This window comes from Typopeltis vanoorti, chromosome 4, assembly GCF_054136105.1.
Source record: "Typopeltis vanoorti isolate ZY-2024b chromosome 4, IOZ_Tvanoo_1.0, whole genome shotgun sequence".
Classification (NCBI taxonomy): Eukaryota; Metazoa; Arthropoda; class Arachnida; order Uropygi; family Thelyphonidae; genus Typopeltis; species Typopeltis vanoorti.
The window spans coordinates 104,514,531-104,541,967 of NC_143552.1; the positions used below are offsets into that span (position 1 = coordinate 104,514,531).

General features: G+C 36.6%; 1 protein-coding gene across 1 annotated transcript in view; it reads left to right on the top strand.

Annotated features, from left to right (window-relative positions):
- Positions 1 to 27,437, top strand: part of LOC150107569 (uncharacterized) — a 613,086-nt gene that overhangs the window by 384,835 nt on the left and 200,814 nt on the right. Inside the window, exons 19-20 of the mRNA XM_090392132.1 lie at positions 2,372 to 2,478; positions 23,671 to 23,773. Coding sequence (XP_090248258.1) covers positions 2,372 to 2,478; positions 23,671 to 23,773 — 210 coding nt within the window. The remainder of the gene's footprint in view (positions 1 to 2,371; positions 2,479 to 23,670; positions 23,774 to 27,437) is intronic.

Genomic DNA, 27,437 nt, shown 5'->3' on the forward strand with positions numbered 1-27,437 from the left:
ACTTTCCTTTTCCTGGATATCGCACCCCCATACACAACTCGTTGATACCTGTCAGATAGCCAGTCTCCAATCCAATGCGCTAATCTAATATCCAACTCCATATGCTTGACTATCAACTAATTATGAGGTACTCTATCAAAAGCTTTTGTAAAATCCAAGTATATTACTGTGTATCCTTCTCCTCTATCCAAGGAAGCAGTCACTTTATTGTAATAAATAAGTAGATTACTAAAACATGACCTCCCTTTAGCAAATCCATGCTGTCTATCAAAGATTATACCATCGCTGTCAACCCAACTCTGGATCCTAGTTCTCACAAACTTCTCCAGCAACTTAACCACTACACTTGACACAGAGATAGGCCTTTAGTTTGATGCTTGAGTTCGATCACCTCCTTTATGAAGTGGCACAATCTTGCCCTCCTTCCACTCTTTAGGAACTTGATCAAATGCAAGACTCGCATGAAAAAAATATGTCAAAGCAGGTTTCAACTTTCTGGCACATTCCTTCAGAATACACGGTAATATATTATCAAGTCCCACAGCCTTATTTACATCTAGTTTACTCAACTCCCCAAACACCTCTTGCTCACTTACAGTCAGTCTCTCCTCCCCATCATCAACTGCTCTCAATCTCTCCATGAAGTCACATTCACAAGATTGAAAGATCTTTATGAACTGCTCATTAAGTATCTCCACTACACATTCTGCAACAGCTGTCTTTATATCATTTTCTCCAATCATTATCATCCTTCCATAATCATTCTTTCTTTTGCTGGCTACATATCGAAAGAACTCCCTGGGATTCTTTTTGGCTTCATTAGCTAACTGCTGTTCATAGCTCTCTTTAGCTACTCTCACCAACCAAGTCACCCTCCTTGCCTGGTCTTTGTAGACCTCATGAAATTGGCTACTTCCACTTCTCTTATGCCTCCACAATGCCCTTTTATTCTGTATTGCATGCTTAATCTTTTTATTCATCCATCTCACACCTACCTTATTTAACCTTCTCACCCTTGGAATACATTTAGACATTGCATCTATTAGATAGTTTTTGAAAATCCCCCAAGCTGCATTGATCTCTTTTCCAGCTAACTCCTCATTCCATGCTACACCTGCAAGCTGTCTCCTGAGCTCTTCATAATCACTGCCCCCCCCCTCCTTGTAAATAATATACCCTTTTCTCACAGGGGTCCTTGCACTGTTGGCAACCACCCAGGTAGTTACCTCTTGGTCACTCTCACCAATTCGTGGATGATTTGACACCTCATTTATAATTACATCCTCTGATGAGATGACCAAATCCAAGACCCTCAATCCTCGTGTGCCCTCTGTTACATACTGTCTGAGGTAGTTATCCCTCAAAAACTCAAGAAACTCATTTTCTTTACTTCCAGTTGCTATCTCATCATTCCAGTCTATATTGCTGTATTTAAAATCGCCCATAATGATCACCCTTTTCTTATTTGCTTGGCTAATTTGACTATACATTTCACTATCACCACCATCCACATTACCTGGTCTATAACAACATCCCACCAAGTATTTGATTCTATTCATCTCTATCTTACACCATACTGCCTCAAAATCATTGGCCCTATTTCCCTCTTGCATCTCTACTTTGTATGGACATAACTCTTTCTCTATCATCAATAGCACTTCCCCTAACATATTCAAGCAGTTGCCTCAAGAGGCAAAAATGAACTTGTTTCTAATCTGCAGACCATATGGGCATGTTTTGATGAAAAAAAGACTGTGAACCGCTGGTAAATAATATGCCCAACCATTTACAAATGATCATAAAAGCTAAGGGGAATGCAATAAAATACTAATTATCACGTTTTTTCCTTTTAACTATAATTTTTGTGCATTTATTTTTGTATTATTCTAATATTTTGAGCCATGTTAAAAATTATTCTAATTTTGTGAATGTTTTCGAATTACTTATAATTTTTATTACAATTTTATGTGTTTACATGGTTATATAATCTACAAAGTACATAGATTTAGATTGTGCTAATTCATATTTGGTAGTAATTATTTTTAATGCAATAAATTAGAATTGTAAATCATTCAACACATTATCTTTGATTATTCTAATTTTTTGATTCTGAGGTGTAACAATAATAATAATAATAATAATCACCCAGTGTAGAACCATGACCTTCTGAAATGTCTCTAAGTATCATATTTCATCTCTAAAGTAGGGTTCCTGGATTATCTAATCATCTCATCCAAGGTATTAAATGTGCCATGGTATTCTAACATTTTAGTGACATTAAATATATTTGCTTAATAATATTTATGAATATTGCATAAATATATGAATTTATAACTATATTATTAACCTGCTGCTGTTTTTTTTATTTCAGGAAGTATTGCACATCCAAGATGGGTTTGAAATAATTGCTGGAATAGGATGTGCTGTGTGTGCCTTTTTTGTTTGTTTAACTTTCTTCATCCTTCTTATACTTTGGAAGTAAGTACCCCCCCCCCCACTTCCCTTCATTGAGATTATTACTTGAGAGAGAAAGAGAGAGAGAGGGAAAAAAAGTGGGTAATTTATGAAGATACAGAGCATCACAAAATATTAATCAGTCATATGGATTAGTATGCGGTATACACATATTGGATAGTAATACACAAAATTTTTCACAAGAATTTATACAAATTATTTTGAATCTTGTCACTGGTGTTGTGAGCAAATTTAGTGCTGTTTTTATCAACTATGCTTAAAAAACAGTGTTTTAAATGTTATGGCTTTTTTTCCCCGTGTGTGTGTGTGTGTGTGTGTGTGTGTGTGTGTGTGTGTGTGTGTGTGTGTGTGTGTGTGTGTGTGTGTGTGTGTGCGTGTGTGTGCGCGCGTGTCTGTGTGCGTGTGCGTGCGCGCGTGCGTGTGCGTGCGTGCGTGCGTGCATGCAAGAAGGGAAATTATATTAGAGTATTTCTAGAAGAGGGCTCTGGGAGTACAGAAAATGACTGAAAGTGCTAGTAATAATAATAACAAAGGAAATGGAATAGAAAAGCATGGTCAAGAGTTGGTGAAAATGAAGAATGAAATCAAGAATCTGGAGAATTATTACTATTATTATTATTATTATTATTACAATGTGACACCTCCAATGAGCCCAAGAACTCATTGCTGGAGGGCACTGTACTCTACTCTACTCCATTATGCTCATCTTGCTATCTCCCCTGCTACTTTATTCTCCTATTACCAGACAATGACACTACTATCATCAATGCCATCTATCACCCACCACCAACAATATATTTTGTCTGTAAGCTGCATGTGTTCTTGTGACCAGTTTGCCTGTACACAGGATGAAAAACCTGAGTTTCCAAGAGAAAAAACTCTTCTATCTCCGTATAAGATCAGCTAACTCACCTTCAATTGAAAAAGCACAGAAAAAGATTCTTCTCATCATGACAAGAATCAAAGCCAGGTCTTTTCCATCTGAAGGGTGCAATGTTCGGTTGTTCTTCCAAATACACTACAGATTCTTGACTAAAGAAGAAACTGGCTGATGTGCATGACAAGGAGAAAGTTATGAAGCTGGATATGAAGCAAGTGTCAAAGGAAAATATGAAGTGTTAAAGTATAATAATATAATATTAAATGGGGGATTCATTCATTAGAGGTATTGTGAATGACAAGATACATAACACTTGTTTTCCAGGTGGAACATTGAAACAAATAACCAATGATTTGCATGGAAGGACAGAAGGAGCAGACATCAGACTTGATAGTAGTAGTTTCTCTGACTGTTCCCATTCACTCTTTTGCTGAACAACAACTTTTCCAAGCAAACACCAAACTCATTCAAGTGTAATCCATCCTGCAAGTGCAGACCCTATCAACCATAAAAATTAAGCTTGAGCTGCAAAAAAAGAAACAACTGTGGAGGGAATTTAAAGAAAGGGGTAACCTGCAGGCACACGAACGGTATAAAGTGCAGGCCAGAAGGGTAACGAGTGTGGTAAAAACAGCAAAAGCCGATTATGAAAGGAAACTAGCTATGCAAGCAAAAGAGAATCCGAAACAGTTCTTTCAATATGCTGCAAGCAAGAAAAAAACTATACATGGCCAAATGATTTTAAGGAATGACGATGGTCACTGAACCAGTCGATATAGTGTTACTGAGCACGCACTTTGCAAAAGTATATCATCCAGGTGGTGACATTGAAAAAATGGAGGAACCATTAGTTTATACGGGAATTGTGATGAATGAAGTGGAGGTGAATAGTCAATTACATAACCGTAATGTGAATACATCTGTGGGATTGGATGTTATACCGGCACGGGTCTTGCGTGAAGCGGCTAAGGAATTATCAGTGCCCTTGACCATGTTGTTTAATCTGAGTCTCGGGTCTGGTTTAGTCCCGAAGGCATGGAAAGAGGGGAAAATAGTTTCACTGCATAAAGGAGGATCCAAGACTATGGTGGCAAATTACTGACTGATCAGCATATCAGGAGTCATTGTCAAGGTCTTGGAGAAAGTAGTCAAGGGAAAAATACAGGAATGGATTGATGAAAATGAGATACTGTACAGCGGACAGCATGGCTTTGTGAAGGGTAGATCATGCCTCAGTAACTTGCTCAAGTTTTATAACAAGGTGACGGCAGAACTGGATAAGGGAAATGGGTTTACAGTGATACTGCTGGACCTGGCAAAAGCGTTTGATAGGATACCACATGGAATTCTAATCCGTAAACTATAACATATGGGAATGGATATAGAGTTGGTGAGATGGATAGGTGGGTGGTTGATGGAGAGATATCAAAGAGTAGTTTATTCAGGAGTAGAGTCCAAAAGACGGCCTGTGACTAGTGGTGTGCCGCAGGGTTCTGTTCTTGGACCACTGCTGTTTAATCTGTTCATTAACGATATAGGGAAGGATCTAAGTGGAACAGTTCATTTGTTCGCTGATGATGCAATTTGGGTAGGGCGATAGTGAATGCAGAAGATGTCAAAGTCCTGCAGGATGACTTAGATAGATTGGAGTTCTATGCTAAGGAGAATGGATGTCAATTTGATGTGACAAAATGTAAGGTTATGCATTTTGGGGTGAAAAGATTAGCAACAGTATACCACATTGGTGGAACTGTACTCCAAGAGATTGAGGCCAGGGACTTGGGAGTGTTGGTGAACATTGCAAAAGTGGCTAAATCAGCTCATCAACTCACTTGGCTGTTGAAAAATACTTTGACGAGCAGAGACAAGCAAGTTATTGTACCTTTGTACTGAGCCTTGATAAGACCTCATCTCAACTACTCTGCCCAGATTTGGTCACCTAGGTTTCTTCTTGATGGGGGAGGAGGTGGAGAGGATCCAGAGGCGAGTGACCAAGATGATAGCAGGTTTATTGAATGAACCGTATGAGAACAGGTTGAAGATTTGTGGGTTGCAGAAATTAGTTGATAGGCAGAAAAGGGGAGATATGATTGAGACATTCAAATTGCTAAAGGGTTTCTATAGGATTAATTCAGAGGATATTTTTGAGATCAGGACTGGTGGTGGGAGAACTAGGGGACACCTATGGAAGCTGGGTAAGAGTGTGGTTAGCAGGGGTGTTAGAGCTAGGTTCTTTACTTTTAGAGTGGTAAATGAGTGGAATAAGCTGCCAGAGTCTGTTGTGGGTGCTATGACAGTGAACGAGTTCAAAGCAAGGTATGATAGATACTGTGAGAATGTCGAACCCGAAATAATAATAATAATAATAATAATAAAAAATCACATTAATCAACATACTACACAATCTACTCACTGAATTATTCACAATTACAACTCTCTGCTTCAATTCACTCCAATCGTATTATAGCAGCAAACTTGCAATCTTGAATATTGCTCTTCTCTTTTGCTTCATCCAACAACTATTTCATATCTTCTCTTATACAGTACTTATCTCATATCAAGTTGTTTGTTCTGACCAACATTGCTTTATCATCTGCTTATTCTACTTGCATACATGTCAGCCTTGACCTTGTTGCGTTTCTAAAAAAATGCTTCTATGCATTTCACAGTATTTTTTTTTTAATCTCAGAATGTCAGGACTTCTATATAAAAGCCAAATACATGATATGCTGCTTGATTCTTGTCTTGGACAGTCTTGATTTAAGGTGAAATAAAAGCTTAGATGAGGTAAGGCACAAGATTTATTATGGAATGAAGAATACGAATAAATATAAGTATAGAATATAATAGCTCCACCTTTGAAAATACTCTTTTGAAATCCTCATGGCCTTGCAGGAGAATTTCAGTAGAGTATGTGAGTGCGGTCATCAGTTTGATGTCGAAAGTGCAAGGTCTTGAAATTTAATAGACAAGGTTAGGATGCAGAGTATACATTAACAGGTAAATTTTGACGGAAATGGAAGAGATGAGAGATCTGGGAGTTATGGTGGACAGAGACTTTAAGTTTAGGGGTCACATTGCTAAAATTGTAAGAACATCACGATGGATTATGCAGAGGCAAAGAAATTTCCTTGTAAGGCTTTGATAAAGCTACATATGGACTATTGTGCATGGATTTGGTCACCTGGTTTTCAAGGGGATGGTGATGTGTTGGAGAAGGTCCAGATAAAGTTTACTAAGTTAGTGTCAGGGTCTATGGAACTTCAGATACAATGAGAGTTTGAGGGAATGCAACATATAGAGCCTTGTCATTAGAAGAAGAAGAAGGTATATGATCAAGATATATAAGTTGGCAAGGAATTGTTACCAGATTAATGTTGAGGAGATTTTTCCTAGAGTAGAGGGAGACAAAGGTAGAACTAGAGGTCATTCCTACAAGCCATATAAAGAGAGTGTGAATACAGGAGTGAGAACTAGGTTCTTTGCATGGAGAGTGATTGGTGAGTGGAATGCATTGCCTGAAATGTGTGGTGAGTGTGGAAAAACTGAATTTGATCATGGTACAATGATCTTTTATTATTATTATTATTGCACTCTCCATGCAGTCAGCAGACTCATCATGGGAGGTTCATTTAACTAACAACATATTTGTCATACTGACTCTTAAAATTCTTAACACACTTTGCATTAACAACACATTCTGGTAATGAATTCCATTCACTGACAATTCTCTATGTAAAAAATCTACTCCTCACAACCCTCTTCACCACACTTTTACATAACTTCCAGGAATGGCCTCTTGTTTTTCCCTTCTTGCCTTCTACTCATTTTATAATCCGTCTGGATTAACCTGATAAAATCCTCTCACTAACTTAAATGTCTCTATCATATCATCTCTTTTCCTCCCATCCAGTAACTCTTCAATCTACATTTCTTCAACCTCTCTCTCTCTCCATAGCCAGCATTCCAGAGTCCTGATATTGTCTCAGTCATTCATCTCTGGACCTCTCCAATGTTTCCACATCACACTCAAAGCCAGATGATCAGATTTGAGCACAAATTTGAGCATATAGTCCAAATGTGATCTGACCAGTGCTTTATACATTGGCACAATTACTTCCTTATCCCTACATGTTAGAGTACTTCTTATCATAGCAGCACTGCGATGTGCATCCTTTACAACACTAGCAATATAACCTCTAAACTTCAGTCTACCATCAACCATCACTCCCAAATCTTGAATCTCATCAACTTCCTGCATTATGGCGCCATCGATATAGTACACAGCCTTATATTTCTGCACTCCAAAATACAACACCTTGCACTTATTAATATTAGAACTACAACCCACTCCTTTGTTCTAGTCAAAAGTCTATTCAAATCTTCCTGAAGGGCATTAACATCAGCAGTGCTACATATAATTCTTCCCAACTTTGCATCATCAGCAAACAACTGAGGATACTCTAGTCAGTCCACACGATATATCATTTACAAACAAGTTAAACAGCAGGGTCCAAGAACAGAACCCTGGGGCACGGCACTGGTTACTCTCCTTTTTTGAGACACGGCTCCATCATACACAACCTGCTGGTATGATGAAAGCCAATCTCTGATCGATCTAACCATTATACTATCTATTCCCATCTTCTGCAGCTTGTACACCAAATTATCATGTGGTAATCTATCAAACGCTTTTTCAAAGTCCAAGAATATCAGTGTATATGATTCTCCCTTATCTAACACACCCATTACCCTATCATAAAAGTAAATTGCTAAAACAGGATCTACCCTTTATATATCCATAATAAAGAACTATGTCCATCATCCTAATCCTGTATTCCATTCATAACCAGTCTCTGCAACTTCTTAACCACAACTGCAGTTATACAGACTGGTCTATAATTGGAAGCTTCTGTCCTGGAGCCATGCCTGTGGAGTAGTACTATTCTACCTTCTTTCTACTCTTTAGGAACCCTTCTCACGGCAAGACTTTCTGCATGAGAGAGTATAGACCTCCTGCAATGAGTCCTTTGACTCCATGGAGGTGAAATATTTATAATAATAATAAAAATAAGACAGTCCGAATAAATATTTTAGGAATAAGTGAATTGAGATAAACAGGTTTTGGAAGTGTGAAGACTATAATTAGAAATCACTTACTGTATTCAGGATTTGATGAAAAATATGAAAAAGGACTAGCACTTATGTAGAGTAAAGAGACAATAATAGTTTGGTGAAATGAAAGCTATAAGCTATTGAATAATAATTGCTATATTATATTCAATCTGTATTAAATTAACCATTGTACAGATTTATTCACGAACAAACAATAACGATCTTGAATAAAAGGAAATTCTTAATGATAAATTACAATAGCGTATAGAACAAATACCAAAGCATGACATAATTATTCTCATGTGTGGCATGATGCTCAAGTTGGCAAAAGAAATAATGAAGATGAGTAAGATGAGTAACCAGAATGACAATATACAACTAACTGATTTGACAAGAAATTCGAAAACTTGGAAATGATATAATTTAAAAATAGCAACTTGGAATGCAAAATGAATAAATAAAAAAAAGAATATGAACTAATTAAAGAAAAAAATATTAAAATAGTAGCATTATCTGAAACCCAGAAGAACATAATGTATAAACAAAATTATATTGTAGAGTGGGGTAAATAAGGAGGAAAGGGCAAATCTGGAGTAATAATAATACTACATGAACAATATTAGTTAAATATAAAAAATGTAACTACATGTCAGAAGAAATCATTAATATACAATTAAAGATGAAAGGCTATATAATAAATTTCATAAATGTTTGTGGTCCTGAAGAGAGGAAACCGCAAACAGACATAAATACAATAAAATTAGTTTAATCCTTTATCCAAGTGTGAGCAAACAAAGTTTGCGCCTGAAAATATCTTCAGGACTGGGGTAAGGTGGTACAACACCAGGCAACTCGTTGCAAAGGTGGTGCAAGCTACCAACACTCCTATCTCAGTATCTCCTATAATGCAAAACACATCTCCTTGCGGATATGTCTAACGTTATGCATTAAGGGAAGGGCCACTACCCAGACTTGTTTTGACCTTTATTGTGGTCTCTTCAGTGGGAGCCAGGCCCAAGTGGAGATACCAGGCAGAAGCATTAGCAGGTCATCTCTACCTATAGGAGTTGCCAAATGGTGTGCCACCCATTTTTAATAAATTACTCTGGATTTAGAGAAAGATGTTGAAAGTTTATTTTGGCATTTGGCAACTCCTATAGGTAGAGATGACCTGTTAATGCTTCTGCCTGGTATCTCCACTTGGGCCTGGCTCCCACTGAAGAGACCACAATAAAGGTCAAAACTAGTCTGGGTAGTGGTCCTTCCCTTAATGCATAACATTAGACATATCCGCAAGGAGATGTGTTTTGCATTATAGGAGATACTGAGATAGGAGTGTTGGTAGCTTGCTCCACCTTTGCAACGAGTTGCCCTGGTGTTGTACCACCTTTCCCCAGTCCTGAAGATACTTTTGGGCACAAACTTTGTTTGCTCACACTTGGATAAAGGATTAAACTAATTTTATTATACTCTAACCAAGTGAAAAATAAACTTTTAGACATAAATACGTTCTACAAATAATGAAACTCTAGATAAAATTAAAAGGCTCTGTAGAGGTTGCATCTGACTTATTTAGCTTTCACTGTTAGTTGACCCCATGTGACAAATTATTATTAGTAATAAATTACACATTCATGGAGTCCAAGAACGCATTGCTGGAATACAGTCTACACCACACAACCTACCATCTGTACTACTTAATCCACCATCCACACAGTATGGCATCTCACTGATGATATTTTTGTCTGGTAACTTCTTGTGTTCTCTAGTGTTTTATCTGATAGATACAGTTGGATATAAATACAGATATTGACACCTTGCAATATTTCTTATTGCAAATTGCATTATATGTAAAACCATTAAATACTATTCAAGATATCAACTTAAACAAAAATTCAAAGTTTGTACATCCTTCACTATACTGTAATCCCATACATACATGTCTGTCTATAACATTGTTTTGTAGACATTACAGAGTGATTAATCTTTTGCATTAATAAAGTAAATAAATAAAGGTTAATATACATGTCTTTAGATATAAAAGGACTCTTTTTTATATCCCAGAAATTTTTTTTCTTTATTGTATTGAAGTCTAAAAAAGCATAGTTTAATGGTTGAAATGGATAATTAAAATGAACACACCAAAATGCTAATCAAAGCAATCAGATGACAGAAATTTATGGCTTCTCAATATTTCTTCACTGTAAATTCAGAAATTCTACACACTCAATTTATAGCTCCTCCAGCTATTCCTCTTTATGAGTGAAACCTTCTCCTGCACTTAACAAACTTAAAAGTCAATATTTCATATTCACTCACCCAACTGGTGTACATTCTGTTACCTTACCTCATTCACACTATCACATCATCTGAGGTTATCACAAAATCGTTTTTTTTTTTAAATATTATTAGTCTGCTGATTTAATGGTCATTAGTCAGCTTTCCCCTTTTTTTTGTTTGGTTTTTGTTCTTCCTACTCTTTCTTATTCTACAAGTTTATATATATATGTGTGTGTGTGTGTGTGTGTGTGTGTGTGTGTGTGTGTGTGTGTGTGTGTGTGTGTGTGTATTTATTTATTTATCATTTATTTGTTATAAGAATGCTGATTTATTTTTACAATGTTAATTTATGTTCTGATTTCTGATTTTATTCAAGTAGGTGTTTGTATTATTCAAGTACAAAAAAATATTTCTGTATTTACAACATTGGGTTGACAACAATGGTATTATCTTTGGTGAAATGGATTTACTAAAGGGAGGTCATGTTTTAGTAATCTACTTACTTATTATAATAAGGTGACTGCTTCCATGGACAGAGGAGAAGGATACACAGTAATATACTTAGATTTTGCAAAGGCTTTTGAGATTACCACATGATAAGTTGATAGTCAAACTGGAGTGGATGGAGTTGGATATTAGATTGGTGCATTGGATTGGAGACTGGCCATCTGATATGTATCAACAAGTTGTGTATAGGGGAGCGATATCTAGGAAAAGGAAAGTTACTAGTGGTGTTCCTCAGGGGTCTGTTTTAGGGCAATTGCTGTTTAACTTGTATATTAATGATATTGGTGAAGATTTGGATGGAGATATTCAGTTGTTTGCGGACGATGCAAAACTGGGACGAACCATAAAGAGTAGTGAAGATGTTGTGTCCTTACAAGAAGACTTGAATAAATTGAGTGATTGGGAATGAGGATGTGAGTTCAATGTTGCAAAATGTAAGGTTTTAAAATTTGGAAAACAAAAATGGCATGCAGAATTTATGCTTGGTGAGAATATATTTTTGGAGGTGGAGGAAATAAGAGATTGGGGATCTGATGAGCTGTGTGTTTGATAAAAGGACCTCCTATAGTAGTAGTATTAGACTTTGCTGTATTGAGATTTAATTCATTGTATAGCATTCGGATTCTAATACATTTGAATTCTTATTATTCCAAATGGCGTGATTAAGATATCATGATATTTCATTGGTTTGAATACTTTTTTTAATTTCTTAAATTACTTTATTGTCTTTCCATTAAATTCTAAATTACATATAACAAATTCTATAGCGATAGTTATTGTTTTTATGTTTGCTTTCATATTATATATTAACTTAACTTTTCTTATTCTGTTAATAATACTACACTATCAGTGTAAGAAATTTTAAGAGAACACATTCACTAAAGAGACACATTTACAACAGGTAAGGATAGTCAATCCCCAAACTCACCACTCACTATGAAAAGAATCTGAACTTCATATGCTTTCTCTCCACACCCATTTTTCAGGAATGAGCCCAAGTTTTGCTTGCAACCAGCCATAAGGAACACAGGAGTCTCTGTAGCTTAGTCAGTTTCGATGATGCTCTTTGGTTGGAAAGACCTGGGTTTGAATTCCATCTAGGACGTGAAGAACCTTTATCAGAGCTTTTCAACTGAAGGTCTCTGTAGCTTAGTCAGTTTCGATGATGCTCTTTGGTTGGAAAGACCTGGGTTTGAATTCCATGTAGGACGTGAAGAACCTTTATCAGAGCTTTTCAACTGAAGGTGAGTTAGCCAGTCTCATATGGAGGTGGAGAGTTTTTTCTCTCAGAAACTCCGGTTTTTTGTCCCTCAGAACAGACAAACTGCTATTGGAACACATACAATTAATATACATAATGCACTGCCAGTAGGAAAGTACAGTTTCTACAGGCCATGTGTAATCAGGCAGGAAAACAATTGACAGATAGTCCAGTGGCACTCACAGCAGCATACTAGTTAAGGGGCTTGCCCCATCCAGGTACCAGCTAAGGAATAAAAAAAAAAAAAAAAAAAAAAGAAACACAGATGATCAAACAATTGCAAGATTCATCTCTGTTGTATCTTCATTGTAAGTTTTCCTAATGAACCTATATGCTTCTATCATGTCTCCTCTCATTCATCTACTTCTCAAATTTTGAAGACCACATTCCTCAGTCTGTCCTCATATTCACAATTCCACAGTCCAGTTATCATTGTGATCACCTGCCTCTGGATCTTCTTATCTGTCTCTCTATCTCCCTGGAACCTATATAAACATATCTGCACACACACACACACACACACACACACACACACATACACGCACTCACACTAGTCCAGATATGGTCTTGTGGTCATATCAAAGTCATATAAAGTCGGAGAATATCTTCTTTATTCCATTAAAGTGAGTGTTCTCTTCAATCCTTTAATCTGTTCAGTCAGTCATTCACTTGTTGATTTCACTCTCTTAGCAACCTCTAAACTTTAGGTCTCTAGCTCATAGACTATTTGCAACAGATTCCCATCAATATGTTACTCTGCCTGCGGTTCCCTTTCTCCTTAATGCTGCCCTTACCTTTACAAACATTAAACTGACACTCATTAGCATCTCCCCATTGAGTTTGTCTGTTCAAGTCAGTTTTCAGGGATTCTGTATTAGACTTCTGTATAACCACTCATCTTCATCTCTTATATTCTGCACCTTCATAAATCAGTCAGTTACTCTTCTATCTATGTCAGAAGGTTGTTTTGATCATGCCCATCACTTTAAGTTTACATAAAAACTCTATATTTGGAATTCTGTCAGATGCCTTGGGATGATCCAGAAGGATTATGGTATATCCATTCCTCTTATCTGATTGCTGTCACTCTATTATAGGACATGAGCAGAGTACTAAACCAAAACCCAACTTCTAACAAACCCTTATATCCTCTGTAGAGGATAGAAGGATTTGTTCATTTGTCGATTCATAATTCAGAAGCATTGAATACTGATGTGAATATCAAGTGCTACTAATTGCCACAATAACAAACCAGAATTCAAGCACTACATTGGAAGCATGTGTAAAACCTTCCAGTTCCACCTCACAAATATGCATGGTCTCAGTTTCTTCCTCAATAATCTTCATTTTCATCTCCAGTTTGACACCTCACCTACTTTTTCTTACAGAAATTGGTATGTTAAAACTGATTTAACATCATCAAGCACCACTCACTCATCTCAGCTTTCCAAATTATACACCTTTTGACTCTTTTCACCTCGAAGTTGACCTATAAACATGATGCATTTGTTCACTCTGATATACCATGCACACACACACACAGAGCAACTTGGAATTTCTTGATTTGATCTCCTTTGACTAAATCTCTCTCTCTCTCTCTCTCTTTGTTCCATGTATATCAAATTCATTTATGCTTGTTCACATCCAACCAATCTTAGGACATGATTTTTGCACCTGGGTTATACCAAAAAGTGAAAGAACATATGAATGAAGAAATGAAAGTAAGTGACATTATGGCAGCAAAAGAAAGTAGGAATAAGAAAACATAATCTGATTTTGCCTTTCTTAATATACCTGTCACATTTCTTGCCTGTCCCTTGTGCTGTTCATGAGTTTGTGGGTCACTCTTTATATACCCTCTGCAGCAATTTATTTTTCTGCAGCTCATGTTAATGATATTACTCATTCATCTAACTCCCACCTGATTAAGCCTCCTTATCTTAGGTATACAATTTAATATAGCTTCCTGTAGATGTCCCTGAACTATCTCCCATGCACTACTAACATCCAGCCCTTGCAGGGTTTTATGCTATGGCAAAGCTTCGAGCTTCCAACTAAGCTTGTCATAATCAACCGCCTTGTAGTGTCACACATACCCTTTCTTGAGAGAATATTCCTCATTTTTTATAATCTCCCAAGTCAAGACTGCATGGTCACATTCTCCAAATGGAGGCAATGTGGCAACCTTAGCTCTTCTGATCCTATGACCAGAACTCTTGCACCTTGAGTCCCCTCCATTACATGTTGCCTCAAGTAATTATCACTCAGTAGGTTTATAAATTCCATTTCCTTCCTGCCTTGTGATCTCTCTTCCTTTTAATCTATATCTCCATAGTTGAAGAAGTTTCCCCATAATGATCACTCGACGTGCACTCATTGTACTAATTTGCTGATGCATGTCTTCCACATCATTCCTGAAATCCCATGGCCTATTGCAGCAACCAACCATATATTTTGTCTTACTGGCCTTGATTTCACCAGACTGCTTCAAATGAACAGCTACCTTCCCAACGATCTCCTATTCTTTTTGTCTGTAATTCATCCATTATGATCAGCAGCACCCCTACCCCCCTATCCTGTCTTCTGTCTTCCCTGAAAATACTAAAGCCTTAACATTCTATCCCTGTAACTACATCATCTGAGCCAAGTCACACTAATGCCTATAACTTTTGGCAAGGTTGTACTAACCAATGCTAAAAACTCCTCCCTCCTGTTCCTAATACTTCTGGCATTAGTATATACAAATTGCAGTAACCCTTTAGGCCTCCAACCATAATCTCCCAAGTCTGCTTCTCCCAAATCTTCTTCCAATGCCAAAAGCTCCTCCCTCTTGTTCCTAATACTTCTGGTATTAGTATATAGAAACTGCAGTAACCCTATAGGCCGCCAACCATCTTAATTCCTGAATCGAATACCCTATTCGATATTTTTGCTTGAGAGACTAGCTTCTGCACTTGTTGGCCATTCTCACATGCACTTGCCTCATGGGTGGCCCCTCACACAATTTACATGCATCCACCCTAGGGTTGCCAGATTTTGGAAAACCATATACAGGACATGGATGACCCAAAGAATGATCATGCTTTATGTCATGAAATGCCATAGTTATTTCAGCTGCAATAACTTTTCTTTCATTGCTGGTATTTGGTTTTACAAAATAAGTATCAATATTTTTTGAACTAGAACTCGAAATCCTCAATTTGTGTTTCTGAGTGTTAATGTGTTGTGTAATATCTGTTCATCCCCCATGCAATACTAAATGTTCGTCTACAGATTTTGCATTGAACTTCATCATATGTTTGCCTTTTGCAATAAAATTCTATTCTTTCGAAGTCATCATTAAAAATGCACTTTCATTTTGGCAATGTTAAGGACTTAAGGAAAGAAGCAAAATTTAATTTACCTTTGTATAATTAATAAAAAAAGTAATTTGTCTTTAATTATATATTTTATGTATTAACCAAATAACAAACATCAAAAAAGTGAGATATTATTTTTTAACAATTATTGAAATAACATCCACACACTGTATCAATACTGCACCACACAATATCCAAATAAGAACTGTTTGAAAATAAGCAAATGCAATATATCTGTACATGCAAATGCAATATATCTGTATAAATAAAATGGTTATACTAAATAAAAAATGACCGATGAAAGAGACCATCACCACCATGCTGCCACTGCTGTAAACACAATTAATTTCCTCAAATTGTCAGTTTTTATGGCTTACGAATCAATTTAAGTTGGATTATTCGAAAAGAATATTGAAAATTATAATTGCTTAACATTATATTTATAATTTTATTTTTTCATTAAAATATGAGACATTAGGCTGTCCCTACAAGTACAATACGGGACAGCAATATTCGACGTAAAATACGGGACAGCAATATTCAACGTAAAATACGGGACAGTAACGTATATATGGGACATCTGGCAAGCTTAATCCACCCTAATTTCTTAGGTTTTTCTGAATATTATTATTATTATGGACAACTCCAAGGAGTCCTTAGACTCATTGAGGGAGGCCCTAAACATCATATCAAGAACAACTTGGCATTTGCACAGTATCTATCATACTTTGCTTTGACCTCATTCACAGTCATGGCACCCACAACAGACTCTAGCAACCTATTCCATTTATTCACTACTCTCCAAGAAAAACCTGGTTCTAACACCTTTGCTAACTACATTCTTAGTTTCCATGGATTGCCCCTAGTTCTCCCACCAACAGACCTGTTCTGAAAAATTTCCTCTGAATTTATCTTGTAAAAACTCCTCAGTAATTTGCATGTCTAAATCATATTACCCCTTTTCTGCCTATCAACCAGTTTCTGTAACCCACAAATCTTCAACCTGTTCTCATAAGGTTCATTTCATAAACCTGCTACCATCTTGGTCATTAGCCTCTGGAGCCTCTCCACTTCCTCCTCATCACCAAGAAACCCTGGCACCCAGATCTGTATGCCAGGAAGTGAAGATAGGGCCTTATCAAGATTCAATAAAGAGGAACAATAACCTACTTGTCTCTTCTCAACAAAGTATTCTTCAGTAATGAATGATCTGATGAGCTGTTTTAGCCACTTTTGCTATGTGCACTCTAAACTTTAACTCCCTATCCACTAACACTCCTAAGTCTCTGGCTTTGTCAATTTCTTGGAGTACAGTTCCACCAATGCAGTATACAGTTGGTAAACTTTTCACCCCATAATCTTACACTTTGCCACATTAAACTGATATCCGAGGAAGTTTATTTTCCACTTAGTTAGACTATAATAAATTTAGTTTAATATCCTTTATCCAAGTGTATGCAAACAAAGTTTGCACTTGAAGTATCTTCAGGACCGAGGCAACTCATAGTAAAGGTGGACCAAGCTCTCATCACTCCTAAGGAGTGATGGGAGCTTGGAGTTGCCTAGGTAGGACTGAGGCAACTATGAGTTGCCTCAGTCCTGAAGATACTTCAGGTGCAAACTTTGTTTACATACACTTGGATAAAGGATTAAACTAAATTTATTATAAACTGATATCCATTTTCCTTTGCCCAGTCTGCAAATATATCCAAATCATCCTGCAAAATTTTTACATCATCTGTATTAACTATTGCTCTACCCAACTTTGCATCATCAGCAAATAACTGAACTTTCCTATATCATTAATGAACAAATTAAACAGTAGTGGTCCAAGAACAGAACCCTGCAGCACGTCACTAGTCACAGGTCTTCTTTTGGACTCCTGAATAAACTATTCTTTGGTATCTATCTCTCCATCAACCACCTTCCTATCCATCTCACCACCCCTATATCCATTGCCATGTGCTGCAGTTTACTGATTAGAATTCCATGTGATATCCTGTCAATGGTCTTTGCAAGTTCCAGTAGTATCACTATAAACCCATTACCTTTATCCAACTCAGCTGTCACTGTATTATAAAATGTGAGCAAGAGTTTACGTCCCACCATGAAGAGTGGGTTTGCTGTCCACTTGTTCAACAAGGCCAGCTAATCATGTACAACATAAAATAAGTAAAATGCATTGCGCAAGAGGATAGTAGGTGTATGTGCTGAATAAATTTAAGTGAAGGTGTAGTAGATACAGTAAAAGTTGGAAGAAATCTTTCTCAACATGCCTTGTCATCATGCTAGTGAAGCATTAAGAATTTTTTAATTATGCTTCATAAATTAAAAAAAAATTGTTACTTAAGTGAAGGTGTAGTAGATACAGTAAAAGTTGGAAGAAATATTTTTAAACATAACTTGCTCATGCCAATGAAGCATTAAGAATTTTTTAATTATGCTTCATAAATTAAAAAAAATTATTGTTACTGACTAACATAATATTATGATTAGTTTGCAGTGAATAATGTATTACACTTTAGAACGGCTTGGTTATACATTCTTACTAAATAGCTTAAGGAAATTACAACGTACAATAGAATATACATTAAAATAAATTTTAATACACTTCCAATATTTTGGCAACGTCACATTGCCATTTTCACAGGAACTTAAAAAAAGGCACATGCACGCAAGCACAACACACAGTAAATGAGGATGAAGCAGGAAGCTATTCTTTCTCCTAAAAGTCCTGATGGTGTCCCTAGCTGGCAATGGTGGTATTCTTTGTCGATTGGGCTGAAGGTCTTCTGATGTAGGTTTCCCAAATTTGGGGCAGTCTCATGCAACCAAATTTGTTGAGGTTTGGATTGTTTCTTAGGGCTGAGGCTGATTCCATGAATAGGCTTTTGTATTTGAATTTACTACGGTGTATTATCGTGGCTTTCTTCCACCATATTCTATGGTAGGTATCCAGTGCATGGTCTGCAAGCCCAGAGTGGCTGTATTGATGAAACCAGATGTAGTCCTCATGTTCTGAAATTCTGATATTAGGTGTCCTGCCTGTTTGGCCAAAGTAGGACAGCTTACAGCTGCAAGGGACCTGGTATACACCAGATAGGTCTAGGGGAAGTTGTTGGTCTTTAGTGGAGCAGACAAGGGATGCCAATTTTCTATATGGTCTGTAACAAGAGGTCAAGTCATGTTTTCTTAAGATTTTGGTAATTTTTTCCAAGGTGCGTCGGATATAGGGAATGGTGATGGATTTAGTGTAATCCTTGTTATGAAGGGGGGGAGGGTTGTGGTTTATTGGTTTCAATATTTTTGGGATTTTTTTTGGGGGGGGGGTGGTAGCCATTGGCTGAGCAAGTGTTGAGAATGTGGTTTAGTTCTGTGGTTAGGGCACTGTCATTTGAACAGATAAGTTTAGCCCTGTTGTGTAGTGTCTTAATGACTCCATATTGTTGCGTGTGTGTGTGGGGGGGGGGGGGGGATTGTTGGTGAATGTATCTGTCTGTATGGGCAAGTTTTCTGTAAACTGAGAAAACCAAGGTTCTGTCAGGCTGGCAAGTGACTAGTATGCTTAAGAAAGGAAGGCAGTTGTTTTTTTCCTCTTCCAGGGTGAACTTGATTCTGAGATGTTGGTTGTTTAAGTGTGTTAGGAAGGTTTCATTTTGAACTAAAATAGGGCTGTGATAACAGGAGGAAACTTAGCTTGGATTAGCTGTAAGGATTCTTTGAGTGGGACATTTGTGAATAAGGAGGAAACATCAAAAACTGACCATTATGTCAGTGTGTTTGAGTGTAAGGTTTTCTATGCTGGCTTTGAAGTGGGCTGAGTTTTTTATGTGTGATGGTGTGTTGCCAGTATAGTATGTTTGAGCACGTTGGCCAAATGTTTAGCTAGTTTGTATGTGGGGGAATCAATGCCATTCACTATGGGACATAATGGCACATTTTCTTTATGTATTTTTGTGAGTCCATATATACGGGGGAAATGGAGTAAAACAGTTTTAATTTGTTAATGATTTCTACAGGCCAAGAAGTGATCTTCTTAAGGAGCCTGTGGAGTTTTCTAATTTGTGAGTTGGTGGGATTATACTCGATAGGGAGGTAAGTGGCCTGATCTAACAATAGAGCATTCAGCTTACCTGTGTAATCCTTTTGGTTAAGTAATGCATTCCCTTTATCCGCTTTGGTGATTATTATTTCCTTGTTTTTATTTAATTCTTGCAGAGATTTAATTTCCTTATTGGGCATGTTGGTTTTTGGTGGTTTTTATTTGGTCAGAGCACAAGCCACATCCAGTCTAATATCGTTGGCGACGTGGTTTGGAAGGTGTCATGTATAGAAAACCAACCCATACAGGCAGATACATTCACCAACCATCTCCCCCCCACAACAATATGGAGTCATTAAGACACTACACAACAGGGCTAAACTTATCTGTTCAAATGACAATGCCCTAACCACATTCTCAACACTTGCTCAGCCAATGGCTACACACCCCAAAAAAAAAAATCCAAAAAATATTGAAACCAATAAACCACAACCTCCCCCCCCCCCTTCATAACAAGGATTACACTAAATCCATCACCATTCCCTATATCCGACACACCTTGGAAAAAATTACCAAAATCTTAAGAAAACATCACTTGACCTCTTGTTACAGACCATATAGAAAATTGGCATCCCTTATCCGTTCCACTAAAGACCAACAACTTCCCCTAGACCTAACTGGTGTATACCAGGTCCCTTGCAGCTGTAAGCTGTCCTACTTTGGCCAAACAGGCAGGACAGCTAATATCAGAATTTCAGAACACGAGGACTACATCCAGTTTCACCAATACAGCCACTCTGGTCTTGCAGACCATGCTCTGGATACCCCCCATAGAATACGGTGGAAGAAGGCCACGATAATACACCGTAGTAAATTCAAATGTGAATGGCTATTCATGGAATCAGCCTCAGACCTAAGAAACAAATTAAACCTCAACAAATTTAATTGCACGAGACTGCCCCAAATTTGGGAAATCTACATCAGAAGACCTTCAGCCCAATCGTCCAAGACATTGCCTGCTAGGGGGGCACCATCAGGACTTTTAGGAGAAAGAATAGCTTCCTGCTTCATCCTCATTTACTGTGTGTTGTGCTTGCATGCAAGTGCCTTTTTTTAAGTTCCTGTGAAAATGGCAACATGACGTTGCCGAAATATTGGAAGTGTATTAAAATTTATTTTAATGTATATTCTATTGTATGTTGTAATTTCCTTAAGCTATTTAGTAAGAATAACTTTAAGCTTACAAGTCTCAATATTGTTTTTTATTTTTGTTACTGTTGAGTAGTCTTTTGATACATCTATCTAGCTAATAATATAATATTATTAGGAATGAAGGGAATAAGTATGAATTTGTGGCAATGATTCACTCAATCTCTCCAAAGATTGATGGTATTAGTAATACTTGGTTAACTAAGGAGGATGTTCTAACAGGGATGGAAATGAATGAGTATCACATATTTCAGTAGGATGGGGAAGGTAAATATGATAGTTGTGGAGTGTTACTCATAAGAGATGAACTATGCCCTCTAAGGGCGGAGAATCTCAGCAGAAATAACACTAATGCCTTTTAGAATATATTGTGTGAGATAGACATTCATTAGACAGTATATTTAGAGGAATGTTACTAGAGATCAGGGAATATAGATGGTGATGACCAGGAAATGTTTAGGCAAATTAGTTTGGCAAGTGCAAAGCAAATAATTATTATGGGCTTCAACTACAGCAATATAAACAGGGAAGAGAAGGCAGCATGCAGTACCAAAGGAACCAAAATTTTGCATTTCTTGAGGGACAACTGTGTTAGCCAGCATGTAGTTGAGGGAACATGAGGATCAAGAGTTTTGGATTTGGTCACATCATCTGAGAATCTCACTGTGACTGAGAGTCGTATTTTTTCTCCCAGTTGGTGAAAATGACCATGTAGTCTTTACTTGGAAAATGAATAGGCACCTTGAAGTATAAAAGAAGAAGGATATGTGGAAATATAAGATAGGCAACCATCATAGAGTTAGAAACCTGCTTGCAGCAGTACAATAGATGAAAGAATTTGAAGGAAGAGAGGTCAGTAGTGTATGGCAAATTCATAAGAAACAGTTGTTGACACCAGTGGCAGATTGTTCCCCTTGAGTAAAGAAAGCAAAGCAATTTGGAGTCAAATAGATGACAACAGAAATTAAAGCAGAATTGCTGCTGCAAAAGAGATTATGGAAGACACACACACACACACACACACGCACACACATATATATATAGAGAGAGAGATGTGGAGAACAGTTGCATGAGGAATATAAGGCTCAAGATAGGAAAGTGATATTGTAAGAGAGAACATTTAGAATATGAGTGGACACTAGTGCTGCAATTCAAGAAGAATCTCAATCAGTTTTTGTTTTGTTTTTTTTCATTATGTGGTGAGTTAGGAGGAAAAATTATTGTGGACAGGTGACCTTGCTAGATGGAGATGGGACTCGGATGACCCATGTAGATGACATAATTGAGCTATTTAATGATCACTTCATTAGATGTTCCATCTTGGTTCAGCATGCATTATTTCTAGAAGGATAATGAAGCACATTAAAAGTAAATGAAGAGGGTGTATTCCGAATACTGAGTATGCTAAATGGAAGTAAGGTAAGGAGACTAGTGGAATTTCACCATGTTTTAAGGAAATGTGCTGTGGAACTAAGCATGCCATTAACTTAACTGTTGAAGTCTTGCAACAGGACAAGATTCTGGAAAGATTGGTAAGCAATCATATACAGAATTGAGCAGATGAGGGAGATATCATTTATGCAAGCCAGCATGGATTTGTTAAGGGCACTTTTTTTTTTCCCTTTTTTTGTTGCCAAGCCATTATGAAGTTGCAATATGGGTTTGGGAGTTTGCATACTAGTTTAGCAGATTGGATTGGTAACCAATAGTGTTACCAATCCAATTAAGTTAAGCAATTCTCTGAGATGTGAAGACATCTCAGAGAATTGCTTCAATATTAAAGAGGACATTGACTGTGAGAGTAGGATTGTGGTGCTGTTGAATAAAACTTTAATCTGACCACATCTGGAGTTCTATGCTTAGATCTCTTCATTGGGACTTTTAGGTATGAAATAACCTTGGAGAGGGTCCAGAGACAGGTAATAAAAATGATATCAGGACTCTACAATGTTGATTATGAGGATTGACTGAGGGCAAGATTTTTAAGGGTTATTATAGAATTAACACTAAAGAGATGTTTCATATGGTAGAATGAGGGTAAGGAACAAAGTGAATGGGGGGGGGCAGGAGACAGTCCTTAGAAGTTACAAAAGCAAATAATGAGTAAAAGGTTAAGACGTCAGTTTATTGCATGGAGAGGGGTAGGAACATGGAATGCATTGCCTGAGAAAGTGGTGAAAGTTGGACAGTGAATGAGTTTAAGGGGTGATACGACAGATTTTGTATTGACTAGTGTTCACCTCCCACAATGAGTCTTTTGGCTCAGTAGAAGTCAAGAAAATAATAAATTATTTTCTTATTAGTAGTAATAGTAGTTTGTAACTATTATTAGTAGTAATAGTAGTTTGTAATCAGTAATGTATTGCACTTTATTATTCCACCAAACTAGAACAAATGAAAGAAAACATAACATAATTATATTGTAAAGCTTTAAGCTTAAAATTCTTAATATTGGTCTATATTTGTTACTGTTGAATAGTTTTGTTAATGTTGAATAATGTTTTGATATATCTCAGTATATTTTTATGACCTTCATTTTCAGAAAAATTAGGGGTGCCATTACTGCTTTAAAAATACAAGTTTGTGTTGCATTGATTGGAGCATATGGAACAATTCTTAAAGCTCTTCACGAATCTTTTCATAAGGTATAATTAATTTTTCATCTATTAATTAATAATTGTTTTCATATACCAGCAGTCCCTGCCTTATGTAAGAGTTACATTCCAAAAACTTTATATAACTCTAATTTCACATAAGTCGGACTTAGTTCCTTCCCCTGTTAATCACACCCTATTTCTAATGTGTTTAGATTATGTGTATGCGGTAGTGCATTAAAAATGTTTTGAAGGTTATTTCCATTAGTTTCATTCACAGAATTCACACATAAATTGAATTTCGATATGTAATTATTAATGTAAAGTAATATAATACGTATATAAATAATATGAGAAAATAGAAATATCTTTTAAAAAATGTTAATATGGCTATTTGACTTTTCTTATGAAATTATCAAGAGATGACATGACTGAACAGTGGCTTATTTATTTCTTTATTAATCTCTCAATAACAGACTAACATGTGATCTATTTTGCTTTGTGCTTTTAACGACAGTGAGGTACTAATGCAAGTACTAAAAATATATAGCCTGCAAAAACTAAAAATATACTATGCCCATGTTGAAAGTCAGATTGAGGAAAGTACATGCCTGCACCACGTTATCTGTCTGCTTGCAGAAGACAGAAGACTGCCATTAGATGGTGTGCAAATAATGAATGCAGGTTAAGTAAAATTTTTATAATTCACTATTTTCTAGCCTGTTCATGATAATTTACATTAGTTGGGGGATTGTCTGTGTATGCACACACACACACACACACACACACACACACACACACACACACACACACACACACACACACACACACACACACACACACACACACACACACACACACACACACACACACACACACACACACACACAGAGAGAGAGAGAGAGAGGGACATGAGTGCTGCTATATTAGCTCTCTCTCTCTGCATGTATAGTTGTGATTTACTACATTAATTCACAAAATTTTTAGCATTTTAGAATCCAGGCATGTGTTGGATAATGAGAACTTAGCGAAATGCATGGTAAAAAATATTATAAAACTATTAAACATCTAAAACTTACATAATATTCATTAACAGAAAAATATTCTGACTAACATCAAGGTCATCTTCATTCATTCATTGAAGGAAATTGTAGCTGGCAGAGCTGTGTGAAGCACAGTTTATAAATGTATGGAATACATTTGAGGGAAAGATGGATTTGTATAAAAGTGATGGATTTAGTGTGAATCAACCGAAGAGACAGTTGCAAGAAGGAAGTGCAATGAGTGATGTGAGCAAGAGATCAGAAACAGTAAGAGGTGAAATGAAGATCAGGAGCATGGAACTGATGAGACTAAAGTCCTTATTAAAGAAAATAGAAGTAGTAATAGTAGTAGTAGTAGCATATGTGTGTGAGAGTGATGATGAAATGGAACTGCAAGATGTACAGAGAAACAGAGGTAGGGAAGTTGGAATAAACAGAACGACATGGCATAAGGAGATTGGATTGGAGGCAGCAGTGAAATGTCTATATATATAGATGGTTGGCATGGGATTGGAATGGGCTGGGATGTAATGAGGATAATCGAGTATGAAGTAAAGTAAGGGTAAGAGGTCATAAAGGCAATTGGTCATGGTTGAGTGTGAGGAAATAACAGCTGACAAGTGGCATTAATTAATAGCCCAAATCTATAATAGAGGAGAAATACCAAAGGAGTTTATGAAATCAACCATAATACCAATACCAAAAAAGAATAATGCAAACAAATGCAGCCAATTTAGAACAATAGCTTTAATCCCATATGTTAGCAAAATTCTGCTAAAAATTATTCAAAATAGAATTTATTAAAAAATAGATTGTTTATTGAATGAAGATTTGGATTCAGAAAGAATAAAGAAACAAGAGAGGCAATATTCTGTTTAAGAACAATAATAGAGAGAAGATTAGACCTTAGTCAAAATACTTGCATTTGCTTCCTTGATTTAGAGAAAGCATTTGATAAAGTAAACCAGTAAATACTCCTAAATTGTCTAACTAATATCGGCATAGATTTGAGGGATAGGAAAATAATTTATCAAATTTACAAAAATCAAAATGGATGGATTAAAATCGATAAGGAGAAAATAATAACTATAAGGAGTGGAGTATGACAAGGATGTATACTTTCACCACTTTATTTAATTTAATATATTATTATTTGACACCTCCAGGGAGTTCAAAGACTCATCGAGGGAGAGTGTGCCAACAGCATCGAACAATTGGTCCCTTCCAACTACTAACCATGCTTAAACTTACTTAACTGAGCCATTAGTAGCAGAGGCTCTATCAATCGACCAACCTTTGCCGGCAATTTATATATTGAAAAGGCCATTCAGGAAACTAAAGATAAAATAAATAGTGGCATAAAGATAAATGGTGAGCAAGTCATGTGTATAAGATTTGCTGATGACATAGCCCTTGTAGCAGAAAACAGAAGAACGTTAAAAACAAGGCTAGAATTACTAAATAATAACCTTGAAAAATATAAAATGAAAATCAACACAGATAAGACTAAAATCATTGTTACAGGCAAAATCCCTATCAATGCAGAGTATAGACATCAGTGGGGAACAAATAAAACAAGTGAAAAGCTTTAAATATTTAGGAAGCCTAATAACAGAAGATGGCAGAACAAGAGAAATAAGATCAAGAATAAACAATGCAAAAGCCCAGTTCTCTAAGATGAAAAGCATTTTAACAGGAAACCTCAACCTACAGTTGAAAAAAAAATTAGTAAAGACATTAATATGGAGCATTGCACTGTATGGATGTGAAACCTGGATTCTAGGCAGAAAAGATGTAAAAAGATTGGAGGCTTTTGAAATGTGGTGCTGGCGCCGCATGAACAAAATAAAATGGACAGAAAAAAAATCAAACCAACAAGTCCTGAGAGAGATAAACGAAACAAGAACTCTAATAAAATCGATCAAAATTAGAAGGGATAGGTGGTTTGGACATATACTTCGACATGGACTTGTGAAAAGAATAACTGAAGGCAAAATAGAGGGGAAAAGAAGAAGAGGCAGACCAAGGAAAAGCTTTCTTGACCAAGTCAAAGACAGCACGGGTTTGAGGAGTTACCAGGAGGTTAAGAAGAAAGCCAATGACAGAGCGGAATGGAGGAAATTGCTGCTGAGCTACCAGTCTCAAGACTGATGCAACTGATGAATGAAGTGGCATGGGTAGACTTAAAAGTGAACTGCTGTAAAGTATCTTTCACAACTAGGCTACTTATATATAGAGGCTGATGACTTCACATCAGCCTCCATATACAAGTGAAACATGGTTGAATGAGTTAAACTTGTGAAGAAATTATATTTTTGTTTAATCCTTTATCCACATGTAAACAAACAAAGTTTGCATATGAAGTATCTTTCACAACTAGGCCACTTGTATATAGAGGCTGATGACTTCACATCAGATTCCTTAGTAAGAGATGAAATAGTCTCATAATGCAAAGCATTATGAGACTGTTCTAAGTGATCTACAAGATCCTGATATAAGGCTGTGCATTATGGGAAGGATTACTGCCTAGACTGGTTTTGACATTTATTAAAATACTGTTAAAAATACTGATGACTTCCTGAATCACTCCAGGACAGGAAATTCAGTGATGGTTCCACTCACTGACAAGCAAAAATCCATCCACATGTAGAAGCAATCTACTTCTCAGGAAG